This window comes from Antechinus flavipes, chromosome 5 (assembly GCF_016432865.1).
Source record: "Antechinus flavipes isolate AdamAnt ecotype Samford, QLD, Australia chromosome 5, AdamAnt_v2, whole genome shotgun sequence".
Taxonomy (NCBI): Eukaryota; Metazoa; Chordata; class Mammalia; order Dasyuromorphia; family Dasyuridae; genus Antechinus; species Antechinus flavipes.
This window is the reverse complement of record NC_067402.1, coordinates 171,650,271-171,670,643: the sequence shown is the minus strand read 5'-3', so window position 1 is coordinate 171,670,643 and position 20,373 is coordinate 171,650,271. Positions and strand designations below refer to the sequence as shown.

General features: G+C 36.6%; 1 protein-coding gene across 4 annotated transcripts in view; it reads right to left on the bottom strand.

The window, feature by feature from the left end:
- Positions 1–12,761: 12,761 nt before the first annotated feature.
- The window catches only part of PRKCQ (protein kinase C theta), a 188,903-nt gene continuing 181,291 nt past the window's right edge, over positions 12,762–20,373 (bottom strand). For all 4 annotated transcript variants that reach the window (XM_051961551.1, XM_051961550.1, XM_051961553.1 and 1 more), the window contains exons 17-18: positions 19,540–19,668; positions 12,762–14,184 (exon numbers count right to left, since the gene is read on the bottom strand). In XM_051961551.1, coding sequence (XP_051817511.1) covers positions 14,029–14,184; positions 19,540–19,668 — 285 coding nt within the window. In that variant the 3' untranslated portion in view covers positions 12,762–14,028. The remainder of the gene's footprint in view (positions 14,185–19,539; positions 19,669–20,373) is intronic.

Below are 20,373 nucleotides of genomic sequence, written 5' to 3'. Positions count from 1 at the left end.
GATATTGTATTAAATTCTGGACACAAAAATTTAAGAATGTTATTGATTAATTGAAGAGTATATTGAGAACAACCAATATGGCAAAAAGTTTTGAGTCAACATCACATGAGGACTAGTTGAAGGAAATGGGTATGTTTAGTTTGGAGAAGACAAGACTTTGAAAAGACAAAATAATTTTCTTTAAATATTTGAAAAGCTGGTACAAGGAGAGATGAGATCTGTTGTTTGGCCTTTCAGAACAGAAGCAGGACAGAACCAGAAGTTATGGGTAAAAGCTGTAAGGAAGGCAGCTTTGGCTTGATTTCAGTGTCAGTTTTGATTTTCCTAATAATTAGAACTGTTAAAAAAAGTATTTGTGCTTTTTCAAGGTGTTGAGGTTGGGAAAAGACCCCAAAAGATTGGGAGTTGTAGATATATGTCCAAAGTGTCTCAAAAGAATTTGCAGGCTTGAACCCATCTCCAAGTCAAGGGGCAAAGTTTATTGTAATTGTAATGCCAATTGAAGCCAGTTAAGTTCCAAAAGGGATTAGCAAGAAACCAAGAGAAAGAACATAGATTTATAAGATGAAGTTAGGTTCATGTTACTTATTTGCGAATTTTATAGCTCGCAGGTAGGATTGAAGTTTGGTTATCACCGACCAATAGATTATCTATCTGACAGTCAGTAATGTTTGTAGGACTATTTTAAGGCCAGAAGACTTTAGAATTGTTGACAGATTATTAGAACAATAGGACTCTAAGGTTGGGGGACCTCAAAATCACTGATTTTAAAGCCAGAAGACTTTAGAATCTTTGACAGATTGTTAGGACAGAAGTACTTTAAGGCCAGTAGGGCTCCTCACTCCTATGTTTCACTAGAAGCTGTACCCATCATTTTCCCCGTCTCAAGAAGTTTGAACCCCAAATTCATTTGGGACAATGGGATGGAAATCTCATCTTCTGGAGCTGCTTCAGGCTAACAAAGGGCTTAGAGCTGTACCTACCTAGTGTAGTCCAAACTGAGTGACTTGATGATGGCAGCAGCAGCATTTGGAGAGGAGTGCTGAGTGTCTGAATTAGTTAGCTGATGATATTTGGGTTGAATGAGTAGTTGGAAATTCATAGCTTGGAGTCTGGAGCAAACAAATCTCACAAGTAGATTACAATTGCAGGGGCCAAATAGGAGCAAAAAAAATAATTAGAAGTGGAATTAGTATAGGGGTTACTAGGTAACCAGGAACCTAGCTCAGAGGAGGACTTGGGAGGGTACATGAGGCTATCATGAATGTCTCATATTCAGACAATTTTTCCTAGGATAAATACCAAAGAATATTTCCTCAAAATCCTTGCTTTTGTCTTCTCAAATGAGTAGGGATAATGGGTAGAATACTGACATTATACACAATAAAAAGAGTGCTCAAGTGGCCTGGGGTTCAAGCACCATAATGTTTAAAAGGCATTAAGCATTGGGTAGAGAAGATGACATGCAGAGTGGAGATAATAATGAATCTTAAATGGGTTTGATCTCCTTTAGCAAAAACTTCTGAGCCTTTTCAGGTTTACAAGGGAAGGCTTTTAACCAATTAGTAAAAGTGTCAACAAAAACCAAAAGCAGTTTTAAGCCTCTGAGAGAGGACATGTGTATAATCTATCTGCCAGCCTTACCCTGTGTATGTACCCCTCTTCTGGATGGGCTTCAGGAGAGACGGGGGAGGTTTAAAAGCCCTTTCAGTATTTATTTGGGCACAAACTGGGCAGACTTGACAGCACTCCTAGCTTGTGACCAATGAAAATAGGTTTTACAAGGGATTGGAAAGCATTTTTTCCCCAAGGGAGTAGCTTGGTGGAGGCCAAAGAGAAGTTTTGGTTGGCTGACCTCTGGGATTAGAAGTTGGCCTGAAGGCATTTGAAGTTACCCAGAAAGAGAAAGGGTCTCCTGGGAGCTAGGGAATTAAAAGTGCTTTGGTCAGGGGCAAATAGGAATCAGCATGGGCAGCTGAACCTGCAAGCCTGTCTCCCTTGGCCTGAAGTAAATCCCCCTTTTTGTGTCCTTTCTCTAGGTCCATGGATAGCTTGCAATAATTGTAGAATTTCCCCTGCATGAAGATTCCTGTGACTTGCCCCCCTGCCTTTCATCAACATACAGAGTAAAAGGCTTTAGGTAGGTCTAAGACTGGGGCAGAGACTGGCTTAGATTTCAGGGATTTAAAAAGTCTTGACTTGATTTGAGGGGAATTGTGTCAGGCCTTGAATAGAATCATAGAGGAGTTTGGCAATAACCAAAGTTAGGTATCCAAGTTCTACAAAACCCTGCCATGTCCAGGAAAGTATCCAGTTGTTTCTTTGAGGAAAGTTCAGGGAGTGATAACATTGCTTTCCACTAGGAGAAGACAAGTTGTGGGAGTTAATTCATGGCCCAAATATTTAACAGACCCATAGGCAAAATAGGCCTTTAGACAAAGAAATTTCATAGCCTTGGAGGGGGAGCCTGGAAGTTAAGGGTTTTTATGGCTACAGCCAGAGAAACCTCTCGGGTTGGGCTGCAGATCAAGATAAAATCTATATACTGGATAGCCAGAGCCTGTCCAAATACGTGGGAGCTGTCATGGAAACCCTAAGCTACACTCCATATTATGTACATGACTGTGCATGTTAATTGGTGAGGGTTATGTACCCCTGGATTTGTCCCTTTAAAGGCAAAAAGAAATTGTGAGGTTTTTTTTCCTGAGGCAATTGGGGTTAAATGACTTGCCCAGGGTAACACAGCTAGGAGTGTTAAGTGTGTGAGGCCAGATTTGAACTCAGGTCCTCATGACTTCAGGGCTGGTGCTTTATCCACTGTGCCATCTTCTAGCTGCCCTGAAGTTATGAGTCTTTGTGCAATATGTATGCAAAAGAAAGCATCTTTAAAACCTAAGGTAGAACACCTGTCAGATTGGCTAAGATGACAGGAAAAAATAATGATGACTGTTGGAGGGGATGCGGGAAAACTGATGCATTGTTGGTGGAGTTGTGAATGAATCTAACCATTCTGGAGAGCAATCTGGAATTATGCCCCAAAAGTTATCAAACTGTGCATACCCTTTGATCCAGCAGTGTTTCTACTGGGCTTATATCCCAAAGAGATACTAAAGAAGGGAAAGGGACTGTATGTGCCAAAATGTTTGTGGCAGCCCAGTTTGTAGTGGCTAGAAACTGGAAAATGAATGGATGCCCATCAATTGGAGAATGGTTGGGTAAATTGTGGTATATTAATGTTATGGAATATTATTGTTCTGTAAGAAATGACCAGCAGGATGAATATAGAGAGGCTTGGAGAGACTTACATGAACTGATGCTAAATGAAATGAACAGAACCAGATCATTATTTACCTCAACAGCGATACTGTATGAAGATATATTCTGATGGAAGTAGATTTCTTTAACAAAGAGAAGATCTAACTCAGTTTCAATTGATCAATGATGGACAGAAGCAGTTACACTCAAAGAAAGAACACTGGGAAATGAATAAACTGCATTTTTGTTTTTCTCCCCGGGTTATTTTTACCTTCTGAATCCAATCCTTCCTGTGCAACAAGAGAACTGTTCGGTTCTGCACACATATATTGTATCTAGGATATACTGTGACATATTTAACACATATAGGACTGCTGCCTCTGGTGGAGGGAGGGAGGGGAAAAGTCGGAACAGAAGTGAGTGCAAGGGATAATGTTGTAAAAAATTACCCAGGCATGAGCTCTGTCAATAAAAAGTTATAATCATTTAAAAAAATACCTAAGGTAGAAAACCATTATTATGTCCTCTGGTATACTTGTACTGGGCTAATAGATTCTACTGACCATTTGTTCTGATTATAGAAATTTGCTATAAGAGTAAAAAGCAGGGACATGATTGTAATAGCATCAAAATAGATCCTTCAGGCTTCAGCCTGAGAGCACATACATGACAGGATAAAGCATCTTTATCTCTGTTTGACAAGCAATCATTCAGTAACAATTCCACCTTATAGCCAGACTCAGGAACAATCAGGTGCAAAACAAAGAAACAGAACTGGGAAACTGAGTCAGAAAGATCCCACCTTGAGCAGAGGTTAAGGTTGTCCTCCCAGCTCTAGCTCAGATAATACATCTACCTATGACAGTTCAGGAAGATGGCATTTCTCTAGAATAGTGGGTTATTGACTTAATGATCAGGCAATCGAATTCAAAACTCAAAAGAGTATCAGTTACAGTCCCAAAAGATTTTATCTCTAATAAAAAATTCTACTAATTGCAGCTTAGAGCTAAATACATTATTTTTAAAAGTTTAGCAGGACTTTCACACATAGGAGATTTTATTTAACATATAGATTCTTAGTAAACACATTCCTTGTTTAGAAACTACATTCTAAACAGTCTTAGTTCTCAGGGCTGATGACTTATTACTCTAATGGTTTCAAGAAAATGGGCAAACTTACAAATTAAGGAACAGAGAAGGGACTGAATTTGCTGTTTCTGTCCCCAGACAGTTGCTGCTTTGGAAGTTCTCTGGAAAGATGTCTATTCCCTTAAATAAGTTTTCCTTTTGTTTTAGGGAGGAAACAAGACAATTCTTAAAATTGAGATAGAACAGATTTTAAAACTGATTTAGCTTTAATTCATGAGATTCCTAAAGTTCTAATTAAATGTTCTAGACAAACTGAGTTGTCATTTGGTTATTTTCCAATTCACACAAACCATTTCTCTTTTGTGAGCCATGAAAGTCTAAAGTTTCAATTTTTTTTTTTTTACTAACAGGTTCCTCAGAAGTCTCACCCTCAGTAACTCAAAAGCAGACTATTTGTTGTCAAAATCTTTAAAGTAGTAGCAAACTCCTTTTCTATTTTCCTAAAGTTCCCAAATTCCTAAATTTTCTGTTAACATTATTAGTGCAAATAGGTTATAATGTACATATCTCTTTAGTGGGCTTTGATTAAAGCTTCTTTAAAACTGCTTTTACTATCATATCTCAAATAACAAATTTCACTGAACTGAATATATTTTCTTTCTCTTCCTCTCATCCCTTCATTCCTATATCTCTGCTGAAATCAGGGAAGGAAGGAAGGGAAAAAAAGAGGAATAGACTCTCTTCCCTCTATGTACTATCCTCTTAGTCCTGGAGAGACATTAATTTAGTTGAATTTGCTTCCAAATTACTTTACACACACACACACACACACACACACACACACACACACACACACACACACACACAAATCATTTATTTCAACATCGGCCAATCATTGTATGTTGGTCACATTTTAAAACCCATCTAAAGTTATCAAACATGAAGCAATTATATACATTATAGCAGTTTCATATAGCATTTGTTTTGTGCTAAGCATTTTTGCTATCATGTTTACAGAAACCATTATTATTTCTCTTTACAAATCAGAAAACTGGGCAGAGATAAAATAATTTGCCATAAATTACATAGCTAATACTTATCCACAACTGAAACAGAAAATGGTGGGCTTACCAGATGCAGAGGCTGACTGATTTTCTCACCTCACACTGCCATGCCGGATTCTTCCTGGATTCTTCCCAGGCAGTTCCTGGATAGAACCTGCTGAAGGCTGGGTGACTAGTGCCACGATCTCCTTTGATGGTAGTTTCAGGTGCCAGGGCTCAGGGAATGCTATCCATGGAGCTTGACGTCCACTTTATCTCCATTCCCCCAAGCAGAGTTGCAGAGTTGTTTGGGCAAGGTTGTGTGGGGTCTCTACAATTGTTGCTGCTTCCCCTATTTCCTCAGGTGGGCCAGAATTTGAGTACCTCTAGTTTTTTTTTTTTTTTTAGCATTCTCTTTTCTTAATCTGATCTGAGGTGAGAGGAGTTAGAAAACAGAGGGACTTGGGCTATATTGATCTTGTTAGCAATCCCCACAACCCCCTTAATAGTTCTGGGGTGTCTTCCTAAAGGAGTAGAAGGGGACTCCGGACAAGACAGGAATCAAGGAAAGGTTAGCAAAAAGTTACTAATTACCTAGTTTGCTTTTTCTTTTCTTTCAGAATGGGGTAAATATCTGGAATTATCCCCAATTTTTCAGGAACTTTTCTTGCAATCTTAAAATGACTAATTGCCAAATTTCTTAGTCATTGCTCTCAAAATTTTGACAATCTGCTAAGATGTTATTTTAATTTTAATTAGCTTACTTTATTTCTGTAGCCCCCAGCTTGACCAGAACTGAGGTTCACTGGAAAAAGTCAGGCTTTTTCCCTTTTTAAAGTGGGAATCAAGGATGTTAAGAAATCTTCCCAGCATTTTAACTGTAGCATAGAAGTTTTTTCTTGCTGGTTGCATTTTAAATCTTTCTAGGTAACAAAATCTAGCTCATAGAACAAATATGACACAGACGTTCTACACTGAGACGTAGACACAGACAAAAATGACATGAAAGAGGATTATCCCATCTTTGCCAAAAGTCATCCTATAGCACTTTGTCTCCTCTGACATCTCAGAGAAGGTAGAAAGATGACAAAATTTCCCTAGGAACTTTCCTGAAAATTGCAAAAATTTCCAAGTCTGGGTGTCCCCGTTTAAGGAATATTTACTGAGCATGGAACTCAAGATGACCCAGACAAGCCTTCTCCAAATTGCTTGGGGATCCCAGCTATAGGATTTTTTTTTTATGTGGTTTTCTTTTTTTTCAAAACACACACAGATAATTTTTCAGCATTACCCTTGCATAGCCTTGTGTTTCAGATTTTCCCCTTCTTTCCCCCCACCCCCTCCTTTAGATGGCAAGCAATCCAATATATGTTATACATGTTAAAATATATGTTAAATCCAATATGTGTAAACATATTTATATAATTTTTTTCCAGCTATAGTATTGAGGGAGAAAAAAATGGGGAGCTTATCTTGACAACGAGGGAATCAAGCCAGGGAAAGCCAGACTCTCCCCATATAAGGCCATCAAATATTGAAGTTGGAAAGGGTCCCCAAAAGGTTGGGGTTGCAGACTGGTGTTGCAAAGTGTCTCAAATAAATTTGCAGTCTTGAACCTATTTCTAAATCAAGGGGCAAAATTTATTGTAATTGTAATACCAATTAAAGCTGGCTAAGTTCCAAAAGAGATTAGCAAGGAACCAAGAGAAAGAAGATAGATTTATAGGACAAAGTTAGACCAGAGCTTCATTTCACTTATTTGCTAATGTTATGGCTTACGGATAGGTTTGAGGGATGGTCTTATTCACTATTGTCTCAGGAATCTGGTTATTAATGACCAACAGAGTATCTATCTGTTTGTAGGACTATTCTAAGGACAGAAGATTTTAGAATCATTGACAGATGAAGCACTATAAAATCAGGGGACCTCCTCATTGATTTGTTTCCCTAGAAGCTGTATCCCATCAAAGGGATGATGGATTCTTTCTCATTGGACATTCAGACAGATGCTGGAAGATGGCTTGTTATGTATGTTATTGTGGGCATTCAAGTATGGGTTACATTAGCTTCTGTGACTTGGTGATCTTTCCACATTTCTAAATCCTATTCATTCTTTAAGACCAAATTCAAACCTACTGTTCTCCATAAAGCTTTCTTAATCCAAGCCACAAAAATATTAGACGCTTTTGAACTCTAAGAACTTAAAATAACTTGTGTGTTAATAGCACATTAAAATTACAACTTATCCTAAGAGCAATGGAAAGACTCATGATAGCTCAATGGGCAGCCACATGGTACCAATGATTAATTATGGAGTAAATAAATCATAAAAGACATTACCAAGGGAATATATCTGTGTAGTACTTGTATTAGTTGTATATAAGGGCATCGGGAAGCCATACTGGATGGAGTCCTGGGTCTGGAGTCAGAAGTATCTGAGTTTAAATCTGACCTCAAATGCTTACTGTATAACTCAAGATGAGTGACTTAACCTCTTCTTGCTTTAGTTTCTTCATCTGTAAAATGGGGATTATTTGGTAACTAAAAGGCACAGTAAATAAGAGTATCAAATCTAGAGTCAAAGAGACTCATCTTCCTGAGTTCAAATCCAGCCTCAGACATTAGCTCTATGAGCACAAGCAAATTACTTAGCCTAGTAGCCTCAGTTTCCTCATTTGTAAAATAAGCTGGAAAAGGAAATGGCAAACCATTCCAATATCTTTGGATAAGAAAAGCCCAAAATGAGGCCACGAAGAGTTGGATATGACTGAAAAATTACTTGACAATAACAACACAACAATTACAATAGCAAGAAGCAGACTTTATATAAATGCTAGTGATGATGAATCATGAAAAAGAGACACTAGATGGTCAGCCCAAGGTCTATAACGATACTTTTAAGATATTAAAAGAATCAAGAACAAACCCTGCAGAATTGTAATTTTGATACACATGTAGTATGACTTCCAAGATGAAATCTCTCATTCTACTTTCTATACCCATTGTTGTATCTCTATTATTGGTCATATAGGGAAAGTAAGATGGAGGATGTACATACTTCACTGGTACACAAAGAACATTAAAGAATCAAGAAGAATGTCACCAGCTCATTGAGTAGAGCCTTCATAGAAAATTTATGAGAGATTGTAGATGAGAAGTTCATGGCATGAGAGGGTATGTGTGTATTCCAATTTGTTCCACTGAAGCAAATTGTCTCCAGCATGGAATGATAATCTTGTGGGTTTTTATGAATATCTTTAGGATATTTTTTGGTAATGGTAAATGTTTACTGAAAGTACCAAATAGTTAAACAACTGGGCTGATGTTGGTGATTTTAGAAAAAATACAGAAAAGATTCCTCAGAACTGAACATCAGCAAATGTCCCCAATTTACAAAAAGACAAGAGGGTGAATTCTTTAAACTATAGGTCAATATGCTAAACTTTGATTTCTGGCAAAATTCCAGAATCTATTATTAAAGGAATGATTTGTGAACATTTAGAAAGGGAAGCAGAAATAATTAAGAGTCAGAATAACTTCATTAAAAATAGGTCATTCCAGACTAACCTCATTTCATTTTCTCATAGTTTGTGTAGGGTAGTAGATAGGGGCAGACCAAAAGCATTGTCAAATAGCTTTTGGGAGGTCAATTATGCTAAGTTTATGATGATAATCTTGTGACAAGCCAGAGAGATGTGGCCTAGATTATAGCACAGCTAAACTAATTCAAGCTTGGTTAAAAATCAATGTATTTCTAGTGAAATGCCATAAGAATTTGTCTGTGGTCTTAACACTATTCGATATTTTTAACAGCATCTTTGTTAAAGACACGGTTTTCATGGTTATTAAATTTGTGTAGAAAACAAAGCTTGAAGGGCAGCCCAACACATGACAGTTAACAAAGTCAAGAGCTCACAAAATCTTGGCAATCTAGAATGATTTGTCACCTAATAGGAATAAATTTAATTGACATAATTTTAAAATTCAAAACAATTTAAAAAACTAATTGTATAAATGCAGATTGGTTTATTCTTCTCATAACCTTCATTTAAAAGAAAGTTCCTAGGTCAGTCATGCATACTTCTTTACTCATCTCTGGGATCTGCTTCTTATTCTTAGGCTTCTTTTTCCTAACACGACCTTAGAGCATTTCATCCCTGTAACTGCACTTTTTATCTAACCATCTTCCTACTCCCACACTTCTTCCTCCATTAAAATGTAAGCCCTCTCAGGATAATGGCTTTCTTTTTGCTTTTATTTTCAATCCCAGTTTTAGCATAGAGGCAATAGCCAAACATGCATTTGATTCATGATTGTTGATTTTTGATGATTCACTTGACTTAACTCTTTTAGAAAATTAGTGGATTTATATGGATTTTTATATGGATCTATATTATATGGATGAGGAAACTGAAACTAAGACTTGCTCAAGGTCATGTAGCTCATAAATAGTGGAACAGAGGTTTGAATCCAGATCTTCTAACTCTTACTACACAGCTCTTTCCTAATGGAAACCTAATGTTTATATCAACGTCTATGAAAATTACATTCTGTTCTGTTATGATCAGCTCTCATCTGGAGTATATTCCTGTATCCAGCTCTAGTGTGCTTTAAAGGAGATATTGATAAATTAGAACGTTTGTAAAGATCTCACAGGTTGTAAGAAATTTGGAAATTGTATCAAAACAAAAAAAGGAAATTGTACCATATCAGTAAGAGCTGAAGCAACTAGGGATGTTTAGCCTAGAGCAGAGCTTCCTAAACGTTTTCTACTCATGACCCCTTTTATATGATTCCCTGATACATAGGTTTATAAAATATATACAAATTAAATATTTATTGATAATAAAACATAATTTTGTGATCCCCACATTCAGTTATATGCTCTTCTGAGGTTGTGATCCACAATTTAAGAAACCCTGGCCTAAAGAATAGAACACTGGGGAAATATCATAGCTATCTCCAAACATGGAAGATGGAGAACATTTATTTTTTCAAAGAGCCAAAATAGTGTTACTTTATGGAATTATTTGGATCAGATGGACACAAGCACTCACAAAGTGGTCAGTAAAAAAGTGATACATGGACATTCTCAAGGTTATCTCTTAAGAACTTTAGAATCGATTATATGACATGGGAGACACTAGCACAGGACTGACCAGCATGGTATGCTCTTATCAGAGAAGGTGCTGTGCTTTATGAGCAAAGCAGAATTGAATTAGCCCAAAGAAAATGCAAAATATGCAAAATTAGAGAAAGTACCCCAAAATGTTCGTAGGGATTATTTGTGTCCCACCTGTGGCAGAACATTTTGAGCTCATGCTGATCTGATCAGCCATAGTTGGACTTACTGAAACTTGATTCTAATATAATGATGCCATTTTGGTCCTCTTCAAACAAGAAGGATAATAACCGTTGTGTGAAATTAAACAGATACAGATTTCAGCTGTATTTTCTTTTGCATTGGATCTGAATCTCACTGGTTTAAAGACTTTTCGGTGGGGACACATTGTCTACTATTGCAGACTGGCATCTGGGAATTGAAGTTTTAGGGTTATCTGGAATCCTGGGAAGTTAAGTTTCTTGTCCATGATCACCCAATCTGTAGGTGTCAGGAGGTGTAACTTGAACCCAGTTCTTTATGCTGGGTTATCTTTTCAGGTAATTTTCAACAAATAATTAATAAACCTTATGTAGGAATGTAAACAGAAAAGCCTGCCCTCAAGGAACTTACTATGCTAGAGTAACCATTAAGAGTTGTCTAAACATGGGATGGCTATCCTTTATTAGAATTGTTTAAGTAGTGACTATGACAACTTTTGGGTGTTAAATAAGGGATTTCTTCATTGGGTGGAAGATTGGGAAGGAATATAAAACCTGTTAGATTCTATTCTATTATTCAAAGATCTCTTAGAGTGGAGATAGATCTATTGTAAGACAGTGGTCTTTATGACTCAAGAACAGATTGTAGGGACAGCTAGGTGGTGCAGTGGATTGGGCACCAGCCCTGAAGTCAGGAGGACCAGAGTTCAAATCTGGTCTCAGACATTTAACACTTCTAGCTGTGTGACCCTGGGCAAGTCACTTAACCCCAATTGCCTTAGCAAAAAGCAAAAAGCAAAAAAAAAAAAGGTTGTTTTCTCTTTTTCCTAACCTAGTTTTTATAAAATCTCAGCTAATAGAGCTAGTATAGCCTAATGCAGCAGAAGTCACCTGAGATTAGAGCAGTTCCATCACTAAGTTGGCTCCTGGGAAGCTTGGAGGAAGTGGGCCACAGGGTAATGACTATTTTGGCTACAGCATTTCTCTAGGACTATCTTAGGAGGCTTGGAGTCTGCACTGGTATACAGAGTAACCAATTTGTCAAAAATCATAGATCCTGGAAATATTATGCAATATGGATAACTTACCCAAAGAAGGAAATGGCTACTGATTCAAAAAATATAAAAGCAGGAAAGACTTTAGGCAAATCTTATGCAAACTCAACAGCCATAGAAAAATGGATACGAGGAAAGTAACATAGGAGAAAGGAAATGAGAAAAGGGGGGAGGAAAAAGGGGATGGGGAGACGGGAGGAGAGGAGAGATACAGTCAGAGATACACACACATACACAGACACACACACAGAATTAGAGCAAGAAAAAGGCAGATAAGAGACAGACACACACACACACAGGCAAAGAACGGGAAATAATTGAAATGGAGAGTTAAATGAAAGGAATTTCCACATAATAGAAGGCTAAATAATCAGTTAATAATTATAGGGCTCAGATAAGTAAGCTTATCATTCTATTTAGGACATAAGGCATTTGAAATGGAGATGAGCAGAGACAAGTATCACTTAACACCATCTCAAGCAAGCTCTTTCAATGATGGATTATGAATCTCTTTTTACAATACATATGGTTAATAATCTGCCACTTTTTAATTTTTTATATATTTTTTATTTTTCATATATTTTTAATTTTTATTATTATTATTTTTTAATCTGCCACTTTCTTATTGGCAATGTGCAAAGAACAATGCGCAAAGAGCCTGGGCTCTAGAATCTGAGGTCCTAGATTCAAATTATGTCTCTCATGCTTTCCATTAGTGGAATTTCCCTTTCTGAGCTTTGCTTTTTTCATCCGTAAAATGAAGGGGTTGAATCAGATTATCTCTGAGGTCATTTCCAATTCTGAATCCTGAGACTCTTCTTGGGACTTGTTTCCTTATTGGAAGAATAGAGATAAACACATGTATACTATCTCTGCTTTTTTTTTTTTTTGGTGAGGAAAATGCTTTGTAAATGCAGAATACTTTATAAAGAGATCTATCATCATCATCATGATGCTTATTATGTTTTTCTTTTACAATAAACCCACAAAGAACAAATTTTAAGTACCCAGAAGATTTTTTTTAATAGTCAGATGCTAATTTTTATGACTGAAAATCACAGAATCGGAGGGGCAGAAAACTTCACTGTTGGAAAGTTATAAAATTTAATGCCTTTTGAATTTCTTTTTTAAAATTACATTTTCACACACATACAATTTGCCATTAAGTCACAACATTTTATTAAACTGTACAAACAGCAATGGCATTTTCATAGTGCAGGAGTTAAGAATTCTAATTAGCTGACTACTGTAAGTAACACGCATGGTTCTTTATCTTGAATGTTGCACAGAAAGAGACGTAAGAGATAACAGGTAAGTCTCCCTGGTGTATTATGACATTAGATATTTTCAGTTGTCATGATAGTTGTTCCTTTTCCTTTTATAAAGTGAGGATGGTCACCATTAGATATAGTGAAAAATGTATTAGTGGAATTTCCAGTCGAGGCAAGTTTTAATTGAGGGAAATAATTTGATATCATCTTTAGTAGATTCGACATTTAATTTCTTCATTGCCAAGACAATCGGATGAAATAGTCTATTTGACTTCCAAGGAAAACCACACCAGGTGAAATGTTATTCCAACTTACCATTGTTATCTCTTGCAAAACAGTGTGGGGGACGTGGATAATCAGAATGAATGGTTTTGAAAATTTCAAGTGACAGGCTACACTTATTGTGAAAGGATTCCCATGAAAACCTTGTTACTGTTTTCTTTTGGCCATTTAAGTTTCCATCGATGTGAATGGGGTAAAATAGGTCAGCAGCTCCTGTTCTGAAGCTGGAGGACAATTGGTATGGCATCTGGCAAAGCGATGTTATGGTCTCGAGACTGTTCGTACACAGTTTGTGCCTCGATTCATCAAGGACTCCATTGATCGGCACGTTGTACTCAAGTGCAGGGGCTAATTTAGGGCAGTATTAAGTTGTTCAATCTTTCACAGTTCGCAGTACCATCTTTCAAGTAAATTACTGTTCAGGGAGTGAGGTGGCAAATCTGAACCTCATCGCAAGTCCTTTCTCTAATGCCCTGAAATTCGAGAGTATTCTGTAAAAGATGGCTGGAGATGTAACGAAAGACATTTGTCATTAGTGAAGTAGAGGTGGCTTACTCGACAGATAAATGTTGGGAATATTGGTAAAAGCTCTGATTCCTCACTGAGTGTTTCTTTTCTTTTCTGAGATGAAAAAGGGACATGATAAGTGTTGCTTGAACCAGTTCAAAGAGCAGATTCCTTCAGCCAGAGAGGCTCTGAAAGGCTGAATCCTCAGGATAACATCCTCTCCATCTTAGGGTTAATGAAGGAAAAGTTGCTGAACATATTTTGGTCCATGCTGTTTATCAGTGTTCTGTCAGCAAATGATAGCCGTGGCTTCTCATTCAGAAATTCTTTATCAAAGTTGCTGCAGTCACTTGGAGATTTCTTCAGCAGGTTAGAATAGGGGGAAAAAAAGAGGGAAAGTGAGAGAGAGAGAGTAAGAAAGCAAGAGTGAAAGTGAATGAGAGAGAAAGAGAGAGAGAGAGAGAGAGAAAGAGAGAGAGAGAGAGATGGATCAGGCTCTTAATTTGTTAACTTTTTTCCTAACCAGACCTAAAATTTTACATAGAAACAGTTCTCTTGTAACTGGTGACAGGGGTTAGGACTGATACTTATTTTATAGGGCAATTAAACATGTTACAACATTCTTTTACTGGGTACAATTGCTATAGTCCCAAGGAGATGATTTTTAAACATCTGAATACATGTCATCATAACATATGGTATAGTGGGCAACTGCTAGGTTAGAGTCAGTTGGTCTTTTTATATAAAGGTATATCAGGGAACTCAAGTGGAAAAGAAGAATCAAAGGGGGAAATCCAATGATATCTATTAGCAATCAAATTTCTGCATATGAATGACTTTTTGGTTATTTCTGGACTGAGAGAGACAGTACTAGTCACCAATTAAAGGCAGTTTAGCAGATATTGTCATCCAATCTCTAGAAACTGGGGAAGCCAATCATAAATAAATTAAGCCTCCTTCAGCAGCTCCAGGTAACTGAACTTCCCATTTATTGAATAGAAATGGCAAGTAGGTAGTTATCTAGGAGGCTTAAACAAGAGGGCTGTCAACAAGAAGACACAGGACTGAGCATTTGGTTTCAAGCTGGTGCAGAGGGCATGGAGAAATTTGCAATTGCCTCTAGAAAAGTGAGTATGTTTTTTAGTACAAATTTGTCTCAGTCCTAAAAGGGAAAGCCAAAGGGATGTGCTAGAGCTAGCTCTTAGCTGGTGCAAGAGATACTATCTCATTCAGTCCTCATACCAACAAAGGGCCAGGAAGTGGGATGGGGAAAATGCTAGTATTATCCCCATTTTATAAGTGATAAATACTATCTGCCTCAGTTTAAGTGATTTGCCAAAGATGACGTACATAATTTGTATCTGAGGCTGGATTTGAATTTAGGTTTCCCTGACTCTAGGTCCACTGAACCCCCTAATTGACTCTAAGAAAAAAAATAGTGGCATCCTCTTTACATTCTATTGTGATCCCAAGCAATCTGCTAGAGGAGTTGAATGATGGCTGAAATTTCTGAAATTAGCATGATGAAGTCAATACTTAGTTCAAAACCTCTTTGTATGCTGAAAAATTCAGGTTGCACCTATATTATGTGATGTCATCTTTTATCTTGAGATATAGGATAAATGGATACCCACTGGAGTGGTAGTTGGTTGTATTGCTAAATGTAATTCTTAAATTGAGATAAAAATTCCCAAATTATACATATTTCATATTTTGAACATGACAACAGTGGATAAGCTATTGAATGCCTTCATAAGGATAGCCCCAAGGAGCAGGGGTAAATTTGAATTTATCAGTGTTCTAACATGTTGAACAATACGTAGGTTTTGGCTCTAATAACTGACTTTGAGAGTATCTACCTTTCCAAGAAATCCTTCTATAGGATTGATTTATGATGATGATGTCAATAAAAAAGTTAAAAATTTTACATTTCAAAGTATACAGGTTTGTAAACATATAAGATTTCATTAATAGACATGATTTTTAAACTTTGTCATGGTCCAGAGTATTTTGAATCATGTATTACTATAAAAGAATGGCAGAGAGCACTAGGATCCAAAAGGCTTTTCCATCTGTTTCCCCCATCTCCAAAACAAACAGGACAGGGGAAAGACACTGAAACCTTTTTTGCCCACTTCCTTTTCTCCCCACCTTTAGCTTCCCACCTCACCTTCCCATTTCCCTAGCTACTCAAGGTCTGTATGAATGGTAATCAAGCTAGCAATATGACATTGCCTCCAACTACTATGGAAAAATTTAGAAACAAAAAAAAGAATAAATTATAAGAAGAATTAGGTAACATTTTCAATCTAAGACAAGCTCAGCATAGAAGAAAAATGTAAACATAAACGAATTGGACAGATTTAATATTTCCATCCATATTCCAACTCCAAGTGATGTTTACATAAAAACTTTAGAAAAATAAAAAAAAAATTAAGAAAAAAACAAACAAAAAAAAAAAACTTTAGCCTAAAAGTCCATACTGCTTGGACACTGGGCAATTCAGTCTTTTGGGTCTCAGCCATTTAGATCATTTCATCCACTTCTTTGGGCTGGTTTTTTTCTTAAGAATCATGTTAAATCCAAATCCCTCTGGCTCTTATTGATTGGTCAATAATAGGTCCCAAGCCAAGTCCCACTTGGTCTTTCTTTGAGCCATAATTGGTTTAGAATGAATGTAAATAGCAAGTGTTTTAATTTTGCTCAGAAACCAAGATTGTTTTTCCTCCCAGGTTGATTTTTTTTTTTAACTAGGCAAAAGAGGACATTCTCTGCCTCATTTCTTATCTAATCTTAATATCTGATTGGGTGTTGTCTCAATCAAATTGAGATCTGTTAAAGATCTTGGCTTAAAAAGACAAAAGTCTCCCACAGCATCTTCGGTTGTCCTGATATATATCTATACCCAGATAAGTCGAGAGGAGAAAATGAGACTGATGACTTTGTACTATCTTTCCTCACTTAAATCCAATTCACTTGCATATTTATGGCATCACTTCCCAGATCAGTCACCTTTAAGAATGAAGGACAAACAATGACAACCTCACTGATCCCCAAATTTTCTCTAATGAATTTTCTCTAATGTGCTTCATTTTGAGCACTATTCTATTCTCCTATTTATTTATTTATTTATTTTTACAAATTCTCCTTTTGAGACCTTTTTGGTCTTGGGATAAAGAAACCTGTCCCCTGAGAAATCCTACTTTTATTCTCACTATCTCTCAGTCTTGGAGAGAATATTTATAATCTGCTGAGGTAAAGAATGCCTTAACTATCAGCTAAACCCTTGACAATTTAGAAGGTCACTAATTTTGTTTCACTTAGCTTTTCATTTTTTTAGTGAACTTTGTGTATTTCAGGTCTTCCTATTCTAAAATATTATTTTATATTACTTAGTTTATATCCCTTTATATTAGTTTATAAACAACAATATAGCTTAGAATGTTTCTCTCATTCACCTTTTCTGAAGATGGTAACTACAGATATATCCCACAAACACGTGGGATCTGACCAATCTAGTTTCACAAAAAGATTACTGATACAAAGCTTAAAAGACAACCATAAAATTAGTCTTCAGTCCCTCTTCTGGGCCCTTAGTTTCCTATTTTGTAAAACTGAGGAGCTGAATGATATCTAAGATCCTTTCAGCACTGTCATGACACTGTGAGATTTTCGTTGGAAAGGGACTGGTCTTGATTCCCAAAAGCATGTATCTAATTATCACTCCATTCCTCTCATAATGAAACTTCTTGGATGCTTTTCTTGAGGAAATAAATCATTATACTTTACAATGGGGTGCTAGGATCAGTTTCTAAATGGAAAGCTACCTAATGGTCCTCTTCCTTTGGAGTGGAGCAGACTGAGTTGTTTCCAAAGCAGTGACTTGTAATATCCTAGAGTCTCTGTTTCCCTGCATAGACCAGACTTTGCTCCTTATGCTACCAAGCCCTAATTGATGGTATCTTTCATGATGTGTATCTAAGGTATGGCTTGTGTTGTTTACCCCACGTTAAAAAAAATCCCAGCTTGTTTCCATCACCATTTTGGAACCCAGTAATGCTACATTGAGCTGACATTATGTACAGATGGGGATAGTTGGGGCATGTTTTTAAATGGGGTCCTGTAGAGATTTTATCAAATCATAGGAGAATGAGGAAGAGGTATAAAAGAGGTATTTTGGTTTGAATGGTGGCTCAATGTCCTTTTTATCTATCTCCTCAAAATCTGTTGCATCTATTCCCTTTTTTCTGCTCATAGAAGCATTACTATTGTTCAGGCTCTCATTTCCTCTCAGCTGGACTATAGCAATAGTTATATTTGGTTTCCCTACCTCCAGCCACTCACTCTTCCAATTCGTATTTCTAAAACACAGGTCTGACCATGTTACCCTCTTGCTCAAGAAACTTCCTTGGCTTCCTGCTGCCTCGAAGATAAAATACAAACTCCTATGTCTGATATTTGAAGCCCTTCACAGTCTGCCTCCAACCTACATTTCCATTGCTGATCTCATATTACATTTTTTTCACATGTTCTACTGTGTTTTAACCAAAATGATCTACTTCCTCCCCACTTTTTTTTCCTTTTTTTTTTCTTATAGCTTTTTATGGGTAGTTTTTCAGCATTGATAATTGCAAAACCTTTTGTTCCAATTTTTCCCTTCCTTCCCCTCACCCCCTCCCCCAGATGGCAGGTTGACCAATACATGTAAAATATGTTAAAGTATAAGTTAAATACAATATATATATATATATATATACGTATATATATATATATATATATACACACACACACACACACATACACATATCCATACAATTATTTTGCTGTACCAAAAGGCAGGTGGGCAAAAATAGCCCCCCCCCCCACTTTCAAAATTCCTTTGCTTTCCCCTGGGTCTGGGCACAAGCTCCCCCCCCTCCCAATGAGAATGCATTCCCTCCTAAATTTTACTTCCTTGAATCCCTAGGTCACTTTAGTCCAACATTTTACATCTTACGATTCACCATAGTTAATGTCCTTTGAAATTACTTTCTATTCATCTGTGTATGTGCTATTTCATTTAGTAGAATATAAACTCTCTGAAGGCAGAAACTCTTCAGTTTTGTTTTTATATTCCCCCATATTCTGCACAAATGTTTATTCGCTGAATGCATAAATCCTTCCTTTCATATTATTTCACCTGAAGTCTTTTCCTGCAGTCAAGGCAGCGTTGTTATTTGTGAAGACAAAATCTACTTATCTGATGTAGGTTAACTCTGAGAAAACTGTTATGTAAGTAGAAAGAAAATTGACTACAAATTCTTGGTATGAGATGAGAGTGCTATCTAGTAATGGGTAATATACATTATAAATCTAGAATATTGAGAATAACCCCATAAGATAAAACTTATTTTGCTGCCTTATAGTCATATTTTGAACCAATATGTTTAGCTAAAGTTAAGCATACACTTGTCAGATTATTTCTTGTTTACAGTTATATGCTGTGTGTGGTATGAATCCTTAGCTGATGTGAATTGGCCCTCTCAATGTCCCAGTGATAGAAACTTCCATTATTTTGTTTCCACTCTCCTTTTGGAACCTAGTAATGATACCATAAGCTAAAATTATGGAGGGTTGGGGTTTGTGGGGCCATGATTTTAAATTTGCTCTATAAAGGTTTTTATTAATCAAACTGGAAGAGATTGGGGATGTATAAAAGGAGTGCTAAATCCTTACCACTTTTGGTTTGAATGGTGGCTCAATTTCCTTTCGTTCAAGGTCTTCCCAGTTGATCTCCCTGAAGAAGGCATGCATTCGGATATCTCCTTTTATCCCTAGTCTTCGTTCAGGTTCTCTCACAAAAAGCTGGGAAATTGTAGAAAGAGAAGCAATTTATTTCTCATTTGGCAAGTGTTTCTCTTCTTGGTACTAGTAACATCATGGTTTCACAAATCCTGAGATATATTTACAACTCAGAAGACCAACTCCAAAGTTGGCCCCTTGAGAGAACAATTTTTCTCTCAGCCATTATATTACTGCTATTCATCTTCACTAGGCCTTGGTTTGTCTTATAAATTCAACACTTGATATTAATTTAGCAACACAGAACATCATAAGAAAAGCAAAAAATGGATATCATTAAGCTCTTTCTGGGTAAAATTTAACAATTTAACATGTCTGAATTTAAAAACAAAAATTTGAAGTAACAGATTTTGAAATAATTTAGCAATTTAAATAATTTAACAAATATTTAAAAGATAATGGAGGAGGAGTCAGGAAACACAGTAGTAGAGCATAGAACCTGGAGTCAGGAAGACTTGAGTTCAAATCCTATCTCACACTAATTGTATAATCTTCCGCCCCACTTTGAAAAAAATAGAAAGGTAATACAGCTTAATCATGAAGATCTGGTTCAATTTCTGCTCTGACACATACTTTTTGTATGACTCTGTGGGAGTCACTTATTTTCTTGTTATTTTAGGTAATTCCCTAAGTCTATAAGTTGTAGAGCAGGTACCAAATCTGTATTGAGAAGAATATCTTAATTGGAAATATTAATTTATTCCCAAT